At 35.0% G+C, this 17,497-nt stretch overlaps 1 protein-coding gene across 5 annotated transcripts in view; it reads right to left on the minus strand.

Annotated features, from left to right (window-relative positions):
* The window catches only part of LOC116340198, a 62,388-nt gene that overhangs the window by 19,679 nt on the left and 25,212 nt on the right, over positions 1-17,497 (minus strand). For 4 of the 5 annotated variants that reach the window (XM_031766544.1, XM_031766534.1, XM_031766524.1 and 1 more), the window contains 5 exons: positions 16,038-17,069; positions 12,709-12,820; positions 12,200-12,538; positions 11,190-12,119; positions 10,859-10,912 (listed from right to left, as the gene is read on the minus strand). In XM_031766544.1, the coding sequence (XP_031622404.1) occupies positions 10,859-10,912; positions 11,190-12,119; positions 12,200-12,538; positions 12,709-12,820; positions 16,038-17,069 (2,467 nt within the window). The remainder of the gene's footprint in view (positions 1-10,858; positions 10,913-11,189; positions 12,120-12,199; positions 12,539-12,708; positions 12,821-16,037; positions 17,070-17,497) is intronic. The other variant, XM_031766562.1, reaches the window with a different exon arrangement.

The following is a 17,497-nucleotide window of genomic DNA, read 5'->3' on the forward strand; positions in this document are numbered from 1 at the left end:
TTTTATTGTTGTTTCGCTTTCAGCACGCCTGATAACGTTCTAATTGACAAAGAGCCACCGCGCGCGGAAAAGGCGATAAGCGACTAAGGCAAGATCAAAAAAGTGCAATGTTTGACAAAATCGATTGCGTTGCTCACACATAAACACACACTTCTTATCTTAATTGACACAATATGCTGCTACGTCACACACACGGTAATAAATAGTCCAAAGGCTTTTTGCACTTTGTTTTACTAGCGAACTGAACTATCGTTTCATTTCTCTTTCTGGAATTTTGTTGCGTTTAAATCACGCTCTCATCACGTACTATTTTTTTCTATTAATATGCTAATCACGCGTACGATCATATCGAATGGCAGCCAGATGAATCCCCCCGAAAATAGAAACAATGTTGTCACCAAGATTGAACGCACAGTATCCAAAGGTACTGTATACAAATATTTGCACGGTTATGCGTTTGTATCTGTTCTTTTTATCGATTGTGCGAAAGTGATCGCTTCGATCTCTATTGCACACTATGTCAATCAGCCACTTAATTTCTATGTTAAACCAAAAGAAACAAGATTAGATATCAATTCGAGAATTCGGTTTATGTGTATCACACACAATCAGATCGATCAACAAGTTTCATACAACCGTGTACTTTTTGTCATTTCGCTTAGAATATTGAATACAATGTATTCATTAGCTCTTGTTAAGCGTTAAAAGTTTTCATTTCATGTAATTTCATATTGCGGTTTCATACAAACCATATTTGTGTATGTGTACATGTGGCAATTCTGCATCCAATTTGCCATTGAAATTAAAACAACTCGTGTATATATACGTAGGTTGCTCCATAATTTTTTTTAAAATGGTACTTATAGTGTTGCCCGATGTAAACCATTGTCATATTCGTAAAGTTTGATGTTTTGGTATGTATTCGTGCCCTGAACCTTTTGTCGTACGAACGCTATTTGTATTGTTTACAGTGACTGGTAAACTGCGACTCAACAAAAAAATGAATTTTACACGTGAAGATTTTCGTAAAATGATTTACTACGATTTTCGAAGTAAATTATCTCAACAACAGTGTTTCGATCGACTTCATTTGGCCTTTGGCAATGAAGCACCAACCCTTCAGACAATTTATAACTGGTACCGAGAATTCCGTTGCGGTCGTAGTTCGCTCAAAGACGAGTTTCATACAGGTCGTCCAAAATCGGCTGTTGTGCCACAAAACATCGATGCTGTCAGAAAACTGATTATGGAAGATCGTCATGTGACCTACCGTGAGATTGAGGCATCTTTGGGCATTTCATCCCACAGCATACATACAATTTTGCATGAACATTTAGCCGTAAAAAAGATTTGCTCTCGTTGGATCCCACATAAATTGACCGATGAACAAAAAATGGCTCGTGTGAGTTGGTGTAAAGAAATGCTCAAGAAATTCAATCGTGGTGCTTCAAAAGACGTTAATAAAATCGTCACTGGTGACGAATCGTGGATATATGCCTATGAGCCCGAAACGAAACAGCAGTCGACTGTATGGGTCTTCCAAAATGAAGATAACCCAACGAAAGTTGTTCGAGCAAGAAGCACTTCGAAGCGAATGGTCGCCTGTTTTTTCGGGAGAAGTGGTCATGTGGCAACCGTTCCACTAGAGGATCGTAAGACCGTCAATTCTGATTGGTATACCACCATTTGTTTGCCCGAAGTGTTTGGTGAAATAAGAAAAAACAACCACCGTCGCAAAATAATTCTTCATCACGATAATGCGAGCTCTCACACATCTTTTCAAACTACTCGATTTTTGACCGGTCAAAACATCGAACTGATGGGTCATCCACCGTACAGTCCTGACCTGGCACCCAATGACTTTTTCTTGTTCCCAAGCGTGAAGAAAAAACTACGTGGTCAACGATTTTCGACACCAGAAGAAGCAGTTGAAGCGTTCAAAACACACGTTTTGGAGATATCAGTTTCGGAGTGGCACGAATGCTATGACAAATGGTTTCATCGAATGCAAAAGTGTATCGATCATCTCGGGGAATATTTTGAAAAACAATAAAACCATTTTCGACAAAAAACAACTGTGTTATATATGTTTTTAAAAAAAATTATGGAGCAACCCTCGTAGATGTGTGTGTGACTAACAATTTCGTTTTAATTATGATTTCTCTAATTTTCAACGTTCAAAAATAACACGATTATTCTCGGGAATCTCATTTTCAAAGCGCTCGTTTCAGCCGAACTGTGTGACACATCGTAAAATACATGGATTGTTAATGTATATACAATTTCATTGCGATGTAAAATAAACTATATTAAGTTTTTGATAAACACGCCAAAATGTACCATAGGCAGAGTATACAATTTTGTCGAATATGAAATCGTCCCCAATGCGACGAAATACCGATTCTTTTTCTTTGGAAGCTTAAAAAATTTACCATACCATAGTTTCTACTTCATGCGAAACAAAAATTGACGTATACAATTTTCTAGTTTTCGATAATTGAATGTATTTTTTTTTCTACCAAAAAGGTGAACGCTGTTCTCTAAAACAGCTTCAGGTAAATCTTGATTTCCATGGAAATAAACGATTTCCACGGAAATTCAAAAATGATATTTTAACAAAAACTTCTAATTCAAAATGAATATTGTACACGGTTTCCAAATGAATTCCGAGTATTTCGCAGAATCATTCGAGAATGATTGAGTGAGTTTGATAATGTATACAAAAATAAATGGTTATAGTTTATTTTATGTTAATTTTACCTGAGCTCCACATGGGTAATTTCAATAAACGTTTGATGCTTGGGTTCCGTCGAACCGTTTGTATCGTAACTGATGGGGGTGGCATTGCTGCGGTTGTGGCCAATTCATTCGAATGAGCCATGGCAAACCACACCATTTGCAGACTATAGCAGCAGCACACCCAATATACAAATCACGTAAAATGTTGCGAATGTGTACGTGTTGACTGAAATGTTTTTGACGGCAAACTATGTTCAGAACCAAATTTTTTGCTACAATTTTCAACGATTTCACATCATTTATCTTCTTTCTTTTAAATCACGGAAACACTTTTAATGCTTTATACTCAAATCAACCGCACTTTTTTGTTCGCCGGAAATCTTATTTCTACCCGCTACCACTAATTCGTCATCATTTTTTTTTATTTTGATAAAAAAAAAAGCCAATGTTTTTATAATGTTCTGGTCATTGTTTATGTTTTGTAAGTTTATCTTGGATTTTTACATGAAACGTAAAATAAAATTTAATAATCATAAAAGTAACAACAATTAAATCGTTCAACCGCGATAGAGAAAATTGAATTGTAAATCATCGAGCGCCATACGCACCGATACGACTGCAAAATGTTAAAAGAATGAGAGAAAAATTGCCAATAGCTCTAGCTATCATCATCAACGTCGACTTTGTTGTTGTCGTCGTCGTGGTTGTCAATGACAGAAAATTTAATTCATTAATTCGCCTGAAAGCGATTCGCTCGAAATTGACGAATAGTAATTAAAATATACTGTTTTCGAGATTGAGGTTTGAAGCTAATGCATTTAGGTTGCTTATATTCACACACCACACACACACATACACACGTATATATATCAACTGGTATGGAAAAGGTCATATGTGCGGCATACATACATAAACACATATAAAAACGTATTGCACGCGTTTATGAACGCTAACACTTGCAAATCATATAAATATGCTCTGTATGCGCGATCGTACATACCATGGAATTAAAATTGCAGAAATGAAAAGGATAAATAAGTGCGCAAGAACGGGATGGCATGTATGAATATGTACAGTGTAAAATAACTTTCAAGTAGTTACCGGCCATGAGTGAACGCGATACATTGACGGTGAAAAAGAAAGAGAAAAAGATTGAGACTTAATTGAACACTTTTTACATAGTTTTTTTATTGTATTGTTGTTGTTCTTCTTCTTCTTTACGAATCGTCAAAATGTAATTTTTGCACGTGAACGTCGTTTGAAACGGAAATGAAATCTTTTTCGAAGCAAAATATTTTACCGCGACCATACATTTGCAGCACACACATTGCCACTTAAAATATTGGCTAATTGAATTCTACTTCAAGTCGAACCAATTCTCGAGATAAACAGGGCACCTCTCAGCAACAAATACAAGTCAAAAACTTGAGAATTCATTGTGGGGCCGGCACTTTTTTCTTCTTTGCATGATTTTATTGGCGCCACATCAAGTCAAGCATATTGTTTGCATCGTGAGAGAATTGAGTAGCATTCCAAATTGGCGAAAACCATTTTCATCTCGAATATATATATAAAATATTCTGAGAGCGTTTTTCTGTTTTCGGCAATCGAAAATATGGCCCGTGTATTGCTGATCATATGGAAAAATTTAAATCAATGTTAATTTGAAATGGCATTTGAAATCACAAATTTATGCTCTGCAATGGGATAGTAAAAAAAACCCATCGATATTATAACCAAGATCCGCTTCGTTTTGGTGCCATTGAAAAAGAGCGAATCGAAGAAAGATACACAGAGAGAGAAAGAGTAAGTTCAATAAAAGCAGTTTCAGCAACAGTAACAGCAACAACATATTCACGCTCAATACCAAGTGCGTACACGTAATGTCATTTTCGAATGAAATTCAAACGTATGCGATTGTTCTTTGAATTAATTATTCCGTAAGTCACATGCACAATTAAGCGAAAATGGATCGAAGTACGAGCGCAAAAGACAGAGTGAGAGAAATGAACTACACACGAAATGTGATTCCGTTTGAATGGAATAGACTCATTAATATTTAACGAACGTTAGTTTCATTCAAATAAAGAAAAAAAAATTGCATACAATTCAAATAAAAACAGTTTTTAAACAAGTACACGACTACGATGATTGAATGCTATTACAGTTTACAAAGTCAGTAATTTAATCGGAGTAATAGAGGTGCACGTTTATTTGGCTCTTGTGCTGAACATTTATTGTGTACATTGTGGTATGACAGTGACATTATGAAATTGTTAATTCAACTGAATTTTAACGCTTTGCAGCAGAAAAGCTCTCTGCCAGAAAAAGAGATTCAACACCCAAGCTCACGGCCAAATTCCATATACATATATCAATCAACACTGTTGAATTAACGAATATGACAAACATTAAATATGATACATTCGAACGTAAAAATAAATCATAAAAAAATATCATTTAACATTTTAAAAAAGCAAATGATCTTGAAACGTTGACTGAAACTCACTGCTGTCACATCAAATCAATTTGCGCCTGATTCGGAGTTTATTTGCTTGTCAGCCGAAAGGAAGAGTTTTATTTATCCGGCTTGTGGGAAAAAAGGCGATCAAACATATAGAGAGAAAGCAAAACAAGTCGAAATGTGGAAATTCTATTGTCGCAACAATAAACACACACACACATTTATTTGTTGTAAACACGAGTGAGAAAAGTGGATGTGACAAATCGTGCGAGCGTTCACGTCCGCAGCTTCCAGTGCTATTTGGAAAGAACAATGCCAAAAAGTGAGCCAGCTGTCATTGCTTGCAAATTTTTCAAACCCTGCGACTATCATAACAAAACAACGTACGTTTAATTCACGATAGAAGGATTCACCCGAACAATCAAATGATATAAATATAAAAATTATTTTATTTTATTTTTATTATTCCAATTATTTTAAGAATAATCAATAATTAAACAATTTTTTGTATTATCATCGTTTTTAGTATTTCCATTTAAATTTATTTAATTCTTATTTACGATCATGCATGCGATGCAAATGTTCCGTTTGAGAGTTAAACGCACTCTGCTCAGTTATGAAAAATGTAGGGTTAGACAAAATGTCAATCAAAAACTGCTGGCTCACTCGTTATATGAAAAATTGATATGGTTCTTTAAATTCAACATTTTCATTTCGTTGTATTCGATTTGATTTCGATGAAAAGAACGAATGTTGTTCACATTCGGATGACAACGTTTTTTTTTTTTGCATACGTGTGACATATCATCAAGTTCAGCAACTTTTTTTTGTGTACGATTCTCTCCTTGCAAGCGAAAGAAGAATGAAAGATATATATGAAACAGAAATATCGGCTGTAGCTTATGTCGCGTCACACACAACAGGGTTGCAATTGAGAGAACAGTTCGAAAAATTAGCCTTACGATTCAATTGCTATTATCACATCGCAAACACACACACATGTATATACACCTAAATTGAACGGTGAACACTGAACATATAAATGCCTCTTGAGATTTAATTAGGTTGCTCAAGCGCCAGCCGACCACACACACTTGCATTTTTGAGAACAAAAACGACACACACAAACTGATACATCTCGATTGAGCGCATAAATGATGTTCTATTCATTCGTTTGTTCACTCGTTGAATGAAATCATATACTTTTCTATGATCGATGATCTAATTGATGAGCTAAAACGTCGACCGAGAAAAAATGCACTAAACAGTGTATACACGCCAACGTACAATGGAGAATTGTTTTGGAGAGTCGGAGAAGCATCTTACTCATTGAAATGATTATTTTTCGAACGAAAAAAAAACCCATCAACCGAAGATTCAACGTTTAAGATCAAGATTGTTTTTAGCAGACAAAAAGTCGCGACTTATTCATGCATTTCTGATGAGCGAATATTGAATTGAACGGTTCGGCAATAATGTGATTTCTTTTAGAAGTAAAAAATATCAAACGAAAAACCTTCATGCCGTTTCGAATTGAATTCTCTTCAAATCAAAATCAATTTCAACATGAATTTCTAATTGGTCTAATAAATCGAATGCTCAATTTGAATTACCAAAGTTTGTGTTTGCCGCACAATGTACATAATGTGGTCATGAAATTAAAAAAAAACACACACACACTGATTACGCTGTGATTTTGTTTTCAACGAATCTCGGGCGCTCTTGATTAGCCTCGCGCGCATATTTAAGTTTCATTTTGTTTTGTGTTATTGTTGTTTTGCGCAAGCAGTTTGTGCAAATTGAACTCGAAAGAGCATACAAATCGAGTATATTGCGTTTTTTGTGCAGTATGTCTTGCAAATGCACATTGAAATGAAAAATCTTTGCTCTTGATTGAATTGGAATTGATAATGTATATATATTTCTGAACGGAGTGTTTGATTTTGAGCTTATAATTAGCGCACTACTTGTTGGCACTCCATAGATTGGCACTGACGCGGTAATTTTCATGTTTTTTTTCCTCTTTTCTCTTTTCATTTCGCTTTGCCACATTTTATTATGCATCAATTTTTGCTTACAAACGGACACATTTAAATGGTTTTATTTTTAACATAATTTTGCCATTGCAAAACGATCAAATTGATACTTGAGCAAATCGATCGGAGTACACAATACCCGTAATTAAAACAGAACACCAACCTTTTTTCTCTCTTCTTATTTCAAATTAAAATGAACGAATGAACAACAACAACAGTAGCAACCGAATTGAACGAAAAAAAACTGCCTTTTTTGGTTGAAGGTGTGCACACATTCACAGTGTCGATTATATACACATGCACAACTACATGCACCACGTGCACGCACAAAATACGCACATCTGTTTTTCGCATGAATTGTTTCGAATTGCAATAGCAATCGTTCTCAGTCTCTCTACCTATAGATGTATGGCCAATGTCAACAACTGTCAAATTAATGGCCTGGCAAAATGCATGCTGCTCGATTTGCACACGGTTTCGGTCAATTTGTGCGCATACAAAATGATACAACAACAATGAGGAACGTTGCAATTTTTTGCCGTGTCTGTGTACAAAATGCAAAACTTTGCACAAAATCCGGTTGAGCGAATGAACGTTGTTGTTTTTTTATTTATTTCGCAACCGATTTGATATCATTTTGTATAGTTTATTTCATTGCCATGTTAGTAGCACAAACACAAATTTTGACTCCTCATTTTGGATGAATTGCCGAAAAAACACATGCGATCGTCGTCACCAACAAAACAATTTCCGGAACGATTAGATATTTTTTTGTTGTTGTAAAGTTTTAGACGTGTGGTTTTGTTGGAGAATTTTTCGTATAAATTTGAATCATATGGGCAATTTTTTTTTGTAATCACAAAGAACCAAGAAATTTTATCACAACCGTAGGCGAAATTGTTGCCACATTATTATTATTAATTTATATTTTTTTTATTAATTTCAAAAAAGAATTTCAATGTCACCGATTTCAAATTTTTGTTCATCAAATGGAGGCTTTTTTAATTAACTTCCTTACTCACTTACAATTTGTTCGGATTTGATTTGGCTATAAATTTGTAACACAATGCGTCGCATACAGACTGAAACTGAGAGATTTCATATATTTTGTCTGTATGTCTTGGAATCGGTACGAGAGAAAAATATAAACTGTGAATCGATCACGAATGATGGCAATTAAACAAATATATATATGAACACACACACATACACAACAAACACACACTTTAAATACACAATCCCGAATTGATACTGAAACTGTAATGCGATGAGAGAAAGAAGAACGGTGTTGAGCGCAGTCAGCACATAAACAGTAAACGAAGCATCCAGCTTTTCGTTTTGTGTAGCAGGCGCGCACCACAACACACCGTTCAAATGCACCGGTCTCTTTCTTTTAAATCTTTCTTTCTTTCTCCGTCGCTTGTATTTATCGTCGTCACAATCTTGTTTCGTTTGTGCCAGTCGGCCGCTCTGTCTTTCTGCACATTGTTGTGAATAAGATGTTGTGTATTTTTTTTTTACTGTTGAATGTGTGTATTGGAATGACAATATGAGAGAAGGAAGAAGAATAAGAACAATTATGAGAACAGATGAAATGAAACCACAGATGATGAAGAAAAACGCACAGGCCCTATTTTCATGTGTGTTGTGCACGCAATTTGTGACAAGGGGAAAGGAAATTGACGACGGTGATGACGACGACGACGATGACGACGACACAAAAATAGATAGTAGATATAACACACATTTACAAATAGAACTAGAATCTGAACGCGCAGATGAAAAATATGTTGAAAAGTGCGTATTTTGTTTCACTTTTGAAAACACATGACAACAACAAACAACAAACAGCCACAACAACGACTACCGTTCAACCAAAATCGTTGAAAAATCAAGGTTCCACTCGTGTACACATTCTGCTAAATGTGCGACAGTGTGGATTGAAATGAAAATTCAGAAGAGGAATAAATCCAACTGCTACTGTTTCATTCTCTGTCCACGCAACATCAACAATTACGATGAAAATTAAGTCATTTTTCTTCTTCGTTTGTACATTACACACATTTCCCGAATTTATTGAGAGAAAAAAGAAGAAAAAACCGAATTTACATTGCAATGCATCCGACTGATGAAAGCAATCGAATAAGCGAAACCGTAAAAACACATTGAACAAATGCACGCACTTTAAAATTGAGTATGACTCGGTCTTTGTCTATCTCTCCCTCTCGTTTCGATTTTCGATGGTGCATTTAAATGTTGTTGTGTAATTTAATGTTTGTGTATACATATGTTTTCGTTCGGGGTACGGAAAACGAAGTGTGGCAACGAACGATTTTAAATTAAGTTTGTAATGCACATTGTGTTGTTAAAATATAGAAATAACAACATATGGACTTTTCAAAATACAATTTACACCGTTGAAACTGTAAAACTTAGAAAATCACGCGCGCACACACTCCCAAAATACCACAAAATGTACCTTTTTTTGTTCTTTTCAAATGTTCTAAGAAAAATCTTCGTCAAAATCTGTACGCAAAAACGGATGTATCGTTTGAATTTAAAATGATATTGTATTGCGCGCACGTTTAACTAAACGACGGGACATACACGGTTTGACGTCTTGTTATGTGGCAGGTCTGGACTATGACTACGGCGAATGTTTCAACATGAAAATCTAGTGTACACATACATACACTCTCTTTCTGTGATGATCGTATCAGTGTGGCGGCTGCTGTTGCCTTTTTCTGTTATTATTATTACTTTATTTTATTTTCATACTTATTTGCGTTCCGTTTCGAGGATACACAAAGTCTGTGTTTTCTTCTCTCTCTCTCTTGCTATTTCTCTCTCTTTCTACCTCCTTTGTTCAGGTTAACGACAGTAACACTTAAGCCGCGCCACTGCATCTTTCTATCGCGTTCAACTCGTGTATACTGATGTTTTACGATCATGCAAAACAATTTTTAACTTGCTTATGACCAGATTTAACCCTCTCTTGCTTTGTTCCCCAGCTGTCATTACTATTTATTAGAAAATAACATTTAAAACCGGAAAATCTATAAATTCAAAAGAAAATATGCATTCGCATTTCAAGTCGGTTTGTGGCCCTCTTTTGATTCTCGTTCCAGTATTGTTAAACAAAACGGTGCTGGAGATAGGGGGATAGCGAGAGAGTGTGAGTCGATCGATCGTTTCTTGTCTGGTAACGCACAGCTTTAAAAGAATTCGTGTGTCTCGCGTGTGTTTGTGTGTGCTGTTTTTGTTTTATGTTGCGGATATTGATCCATGCTGATTATTATCTTTACAACAGAGTCAATATCTCACACATGTGAGATACACTATATATATATGACATAATATTTAACTCCAAACCTGCTCACCGCTAAAAACATCGATGAAGTAATGCATTTTTTGAAAGTTCTCTTTTTTCAGTTGTTTTTGTTTTTAGTTTACTTCATTTTTGAATCATCATAACCAGTTGCTTTCTTTGTATACGTTTATACTGAATGAATTTTCAATGAGTCGCGTCCCATTTGGTTACCACATTTTTTTTCTTTCGTTTTAACTTAAATAAACTTGAAATTGAGAAAAATGAACAGAGTGTGAATTATGCACTTACCAACTTGCAGCAGATCATCACCACATTCATCCTCTTGACGTCTCGATCGTTCCGCTGAAATATTTATTGAACAAAAATAATCAGTTAGATCAATGTGTTTTCAATTTTTTTTCTTGTCTCTTTTCAATGATAAATGTGAGGAAGAACGTGAATCAAAGATGTTTAAAACGAAATAAATAAACGAATTATTGAAAATAATTCAATTTTATGTACATTAATCAACTATATTTGTAAAAACAACAATTAAATCTTTTTTTTTTTCAAACCAAATAAATCACAATTAAAACATTGAACCGATGAAATAAGAAGACGGCGTTGCCGAAATTCTTACCGGGATTAAAGTAGTGTGTTGGTCGTATTTTTTCAATAAATTTGCTCATTTTATCATTTTTCGTTGGTACCGGACCTGGGCAACTTTCTTCCAATATACGCGAGCATGCTCGATGAATGTTCAATTCACAATTCGTACAATGATAACCTTGTGGACTGACACCCCAAATGATATTTTGACAATGATTGCAATGGGCCACTTCATAATACTGTTTAAGGACTAAATGATGACCTCGCACCATAATTTTACGATTTTTTCCAATCAAACGGCTCTTAAAACTCTTTTCACGGCTCACAAAATGATGAACACGTTCAATTGGTCCGCCCGGTGTTGAACGCGTTATCAAAAATGTGCGATGCAATACGGTTGACAATGCCGATGATAATGCCATCTTTTTCGGACATTCATTCGATGCATCTTTTTCCAGGTCGTCAACGAGCTGTTGCAACTTTGGCAATAGAGTTTCTTCAACAATTCGCTGTTCACGCACCTTATCACCTTTGGCTTCATGCAATTGTTGATCACTTGGTCCAAACATTGTACCCAAACCGGCCGTTCGTTTCGTTTGGAATTCGGCCAATTGTTGAACGATACATTCTTTGGCACGTGCTCGACCTTTGTAAAAGATTTTCCGCAAAATTTCACCTTTATCATGTTCATTTTGTAGTACATTGTCCACTTCGCGGGCCAACGATTCATCAACACCTTCCCACATAAGTGGGGCACGTGGCACCAAAAATGTCGAATGAATTTCATATGCCCATTTTCGCATATCTTTGACGGTGCCTTCTTTGTATAGACCTGTTATTAAATAGAATAATAACTGCGATGGATTCGAATTGGATAGAACAAAATTTAAAAACACTGCCAAATATAGTGAGTTCTCTGGTTCAATCAACTGTTGCAAGGATTTGAATGGTCCATGATCATCTGTTTTTTAAAAAACGAAGAAATTAGCCACATTCGCTTACAATGAAAATCTTATCAAAATAAATGAAATAATAATTTACCGCTTATTGAATCTTGATCATCGACCAATTCATCGTCTTCCATAGAAATGATTTGACGTTGTAAAATGTTTGCTTGGGCCGCTGATATGTTGCTACCATTTGCACCGAACGATGTGGCCGATGATGTTGATGTATTGAATATACTTTCATTCAACATAAATTCATCGTGTTCACTCAAATTGTGTGCATTCGGATTATTTTGTACTGAATCATTTGAACACGGTGTTGATTGGAAATAATTGCGTTTCGGCACCATTGGATGTTGTTTAGCGTCGCTTGTGGATTTTGTTTTGTTTTTATATGGCGGCGGGGGAGTACCTGGTGGCGTCGTTTCGTCATCTGTATATTTGCAAAATGAAAAAGATCAAATTGAAAATCGAGAGAAAGAGAAAAAAACAGATACACAAAATTATTTTCAGCTTTTTGTTGTTGTTGTTGTTTTTTCTTTTAAAAAAAAGAAGGAAAATTTCATTTGGTCGTAAATCATCGTCCAAGTGCTGTGAACTTACCAAACGTGTCCGAATCACGGGAATGTAAATGCTGTTCTGGCGATGATACAACGCGACGATGTGGTGACGTATTGTTTAGCTGATTAATTTGATGTGGTGTCAAGCCAAGAGCCTGCAAAATCAATTTATTATATTGGATTAGTTAGATGTGGATCGAATTGCAAAATGCATATGGACATTATAAACACAAACGACGAGGTGAAAAACAACAATGCGATTGAATGAGATGGGGAAAAATAGCAACCAACAAATTGTGTCGGACTTTCGTCTTCACAATAGACTGATTCAAAATGACATTCAGAACATTGTTGTTTCTTACCTAGGTAAGTGTTTCTTTTCTTCACTCGATCATAAGAAAACAGACAGAATGTAAAAAAAACAAATCAAGATGATATTAAGCTTAAAGCACATTACCACGACATATAAAAGTACAACAACAATAAAAAAAAGTACAAACCAACAAAGCAAAATTGATGAGAAAAATTGAAAAACAAATATTTATTATTAATTATTATTGGTGGTGCTCGGGAGCAGCAGCAATATCAACAAAACACACACACAATAATAACAACAACAACAAATGCTCAAATGAATTATACAAAAATAAATAAAAGTAACAAACCCTACGCATACACACTGTACGTCAAGCATTAATCATAATTGGTTTGTAGCTTTTGTTTTTACTCTCTCTCTCTCTCTTTCTCAGAGGTATCTAGTAAGTTTTGTTTATTGTAAAATCCCACATCTCATTAGTGGTTTTTGAATGGAACATTTGCGCATTTCCAAAGGTGAAGGGAAACGTTATAATCGTCACCTTTTAAATTCTCTCAACTGCAGATCGGGAAGATCAAAACTTATGTTATACATGATTATGCTTCAATATATTTCACATAATTTTGTCAGTCGAAGTTATTTTTCCCGACATATCTGTCAAAGTTTACTACCTCTGTATTTTCAATTTCTTTCTTTCGTGCATCTGCATCAATCAAATTTAAAAAAAATCCGAACGAATCAAAACACGAAACTCACACTCATTTGATTCGAATTCGATTGTCATGCTTGTTGAATCTTTGAACATCATTATTGTCAAAAAAAAATAATAATAATAAATTGACGCTCGTAAAAAATGACGACATCATTTACGACATTCGTCGGGAAAAAAAGTCGCGTCAAAGTGGAAGTGATTGATTTGGAGCCAATGTGATGTTTTTTTGTCGAGTGCGAAAACTGCTTGCCCACCCACACAAATCTTTCAATTCGAATGATTTACATGTGAGAAAACAGAACAAGACAAGAAGATCGCCTGAAAAATCGATCGCTGTGAGTGAGAGACAAATTTTACATGCACTACAACTAACTTACTACTGCACACATGCTTTCTCATTGAACCGACAGCAAAAAAACCTAGGGGATATCCATGCGAATTAGAATTAGCACATTAGCAAAAAATAGGGAAATTTACATGAAGAAAATAGCAAAATTAGCAATAAATAGCAGAATTAGCACTGTACACGTATATACTTTAGTAAGCATTTATTCTTGAATATATTGAAATAATTAATTAAAATAAAATTCACAAAACAAACGAATTGAATAGTATTGAACTAAAATGTATCAAAATATGTAGTTAAATACGCTTTTTCTCATTTTTAAATAAAAATATATTCAATGGCACGTAACCAAGCACGTTTCATCTGTATTAACTACAATTTACGAATTGCAATCGGAAATGTAGATTTGATGACAGATTTCTTACTGAAAACGTATACGCTAGTGCCTGCTTCAAATATACACGTTGAAAGTGTCAACTTGAAACATTTACGTAAACACATTTCAGTTATTCGATCATGCTGTCAATCTGACGTTTGCAATATTTTTGACGTACTAGAGAAATTAGCAAAAAATAGCAGTATTAGAACAAACTAGTAGAAATACTAGCAGAATTAGTGAAAACTAGAGAGAAATAGCGTTTATTATTATAAATTATTCGATCTGCAATTCACGGTTATCCCCTAGAAAAAAACACTTCTTTTTACAAGAAACGAAAAAAAAAACATTGTGTATCTAATAAAATGTAAGGTGACTATTTTTATCTATACTGTTCTACGATTCAAAGTTGTCATTTTTTTTACATGAAGAGTTTGACTCATTTGAGAATTACTCACTATGACAATTGTCATTAAATAATAAATGTTCACTATCATTTTCTTCGTTTCAGTTATTAGAAAATGTATGTTCATGATGCGTGCTAAAAATGGAACCCAGTGGAAATGAAAAAAGGGAAAAAGTGTTGCAAAAGAAACCGAGAATGAGACAGATGATGGTGTTGACATACCGTTAATATTTAGTTATTTTTGGTGGTTATTTTTGGATTAATCATTTGCTTGTTAATCAATTAGCATGATTGTGTTTGTGTGCATGTGTTTAAATAAGTGAAAAGCAACGCAATAAATCCTTTGCCAAAAAAAAAAAACAAATTCAAACGATACTGAATCATACGATCTTCAAAATACAATATGTTGTAATGTTTTCACAGTAATCTCAAAAGAGATGCGATATGTGTTTTCTCTATATTTTATCCGACCAAAAGAAGCCAATAATTTTGAAATCGTTCAACTTATGGCCTAAACCTTGATACCATAAAACGTTTCATAAAATCGTAAATCATAAATAATCCTGAACGAATGAAAACGTGCGATTGCGATCGTAAGCTTCATCTTCTTTCATTTATACCGATTTTCTTTCATGCAAAATATCCATTTTATATTTGTGAATTATAAATGTATGGTGAAATGTGATCAAAACAGATCAACACAAAAAAAATGAAATCGGTTAAAAACTCCCATAAAACCCCAAAAACAGAAAATTCCCGGCAAATAAACAAATCCAACGACTTCTTTCTTTTCAATCATGTGAATTTAATTCTATGAGACCAACTACGTAATAATAATAAATAATAGACGTAGAATTCGGAAATGGTTTTGTTTATTGGCAAGGTTGTTGGATAGTTGGTGCTTTCGTGCAAAAATGTTTGTTGCTTGTGTATGGCGGTGTGTGTGTGTATGTGTGTGTGTGGTTTGATATGCTTGTGCGAAATGGAAAAACAGATTTGTTAGAAATTCGTTCAAATTCTAATATAAATATACACGTGTAGGACGAAGAAAAAAAAATCTGTCCAAATCGGCCATGATATTGATTTTCTATGAACATTTTGTTGTTGTGATTTAATTTTTTTTATTTCGTTTTATTCATTTATGTCTGTTCGTGTGTTCGATAGTGATATATTTTCGAATTTGGTAGATTGATAGACCGATATACTGGTTACTTACATGTTGATGCGTGTTTGATTGTTGCAAACGTTGCCGTATATTTGGGCGATTCGATAGTGGGAATGGTGAAATGTTGTCACGAACGGCTGTCGCCGTTGCAATTAACGGATAATTCATACGTGTTTCAAGACTATTTGATGGTGGCCGCTGCTGCTGTGCAGCATTTGAACCGCATTTATTATTGTTGATAAAATTTTGATTTTCTTCGAGCATGCCCGGTTGACGTGGCGGCAATGGTGGCGGTTCATTTGCAATCGAATGTCCAGTCGCTGCAATTAAATCTTGTTTGTCATATTCACGTTGTTCCATTTGGATAAAGAGTTGAGCGCTAATCTTTGGATCGGAATTTGCTTTGATTTTGGCTTTGCTACGTTTTTTCACTTTATTTGCGGCCGATGTGGCTGCCGACAATGAACTATTGCTGCTGCTCGATGAACTTTTGCTGGCTTTGTCATTGTTATTGGTCTTATTATCAATATCGGCCGACGTTGATTTTCCTTTTTTCTTAACACCGGCCGACGATGGTGATGTCGTTAAATCAATCAAATTATCACCGACATCGATACCATCAGCGGTGGCTGGACTTGGAGCCGGTTGTGAACGACGCGGAAAATTTCTTAATGGTAATGGCGGCGGTTGATGCTGATTTTTTGATCGATTTTTATCAACAAAACCGGGCCGTAATTCAACCGGCGTCGATTCGGATGTGAATTTATTTTTAACCGCTGACAATAGTGCATTGTGCGACGAATGATGATGCAATCCAGCAGCGGCCGCTGCAGCCGATACGGGTGAATGTAACAAATGATCGGCATTGCCACTTGTATTTGGTGTGGTTAGGCTTGAATTGGCCATTTCTTTATCGATGGATTTTTTCTTGCCGCCCAAACTCAGTGACGACAATGAACGCGGAAATCTCGATAGGAACGCTGGCGTTATGGACGATTGAACGGTTGATGGATTTATTATTGGCGCTGTTACATTTAGCAGTGTTGACGGTGTTATTGGATTGAAATGCAATAACGTTGGATCCTAAAAAAAGAAACATAGCGAATTTCGCATTTTTTTTTTGTTTTCGTCAGATTGATTTTTTTTGTTCATTTACTCCGTGTATAATAAAGATAAAGTTATGCATCCCATTTTCAATTTGATTTTTTTTTTAAATAGAAACTATTTAACCCTTCCCACGTCCAGTGTTTTTTCCTTCAAAAGTATACGTGTCCTTGTGACTTTCTCATTGTTTATTTCTAATTTTTGAATATTTTTCAAATACTTATGCATATACGTGGTTCACTACTGATCTAATGCTACTGGATTTTGTACAAAAAAAAACACCCCGGTATGGGGGTACCAAATGCTACGAAATGTACAAAATATTTGATTTTTTTTAAATTTCGTTTTTATACAATAATCGTTCAAAAGTCCTAACTTTCTCAAATAAAAAACATAAAAATGCATTG

Source organism: Contarinia nasturtii, unplaced genomic scaffold (genome assembly GCF_009176525.2).
Source record: "Contarinia nasturtii isolate CC-2019 unplaced genomic scaffold, AAFC_CNas_1.1 Cnas_scaffold_129, whole genome shotgun sequence".
Lineage (NCBI taxonomy): Eukaryota > Metazoa > Arthropoda > Insecta > Diptera > Cecidomyiidae > Contarinia > Contarinia nasturtii.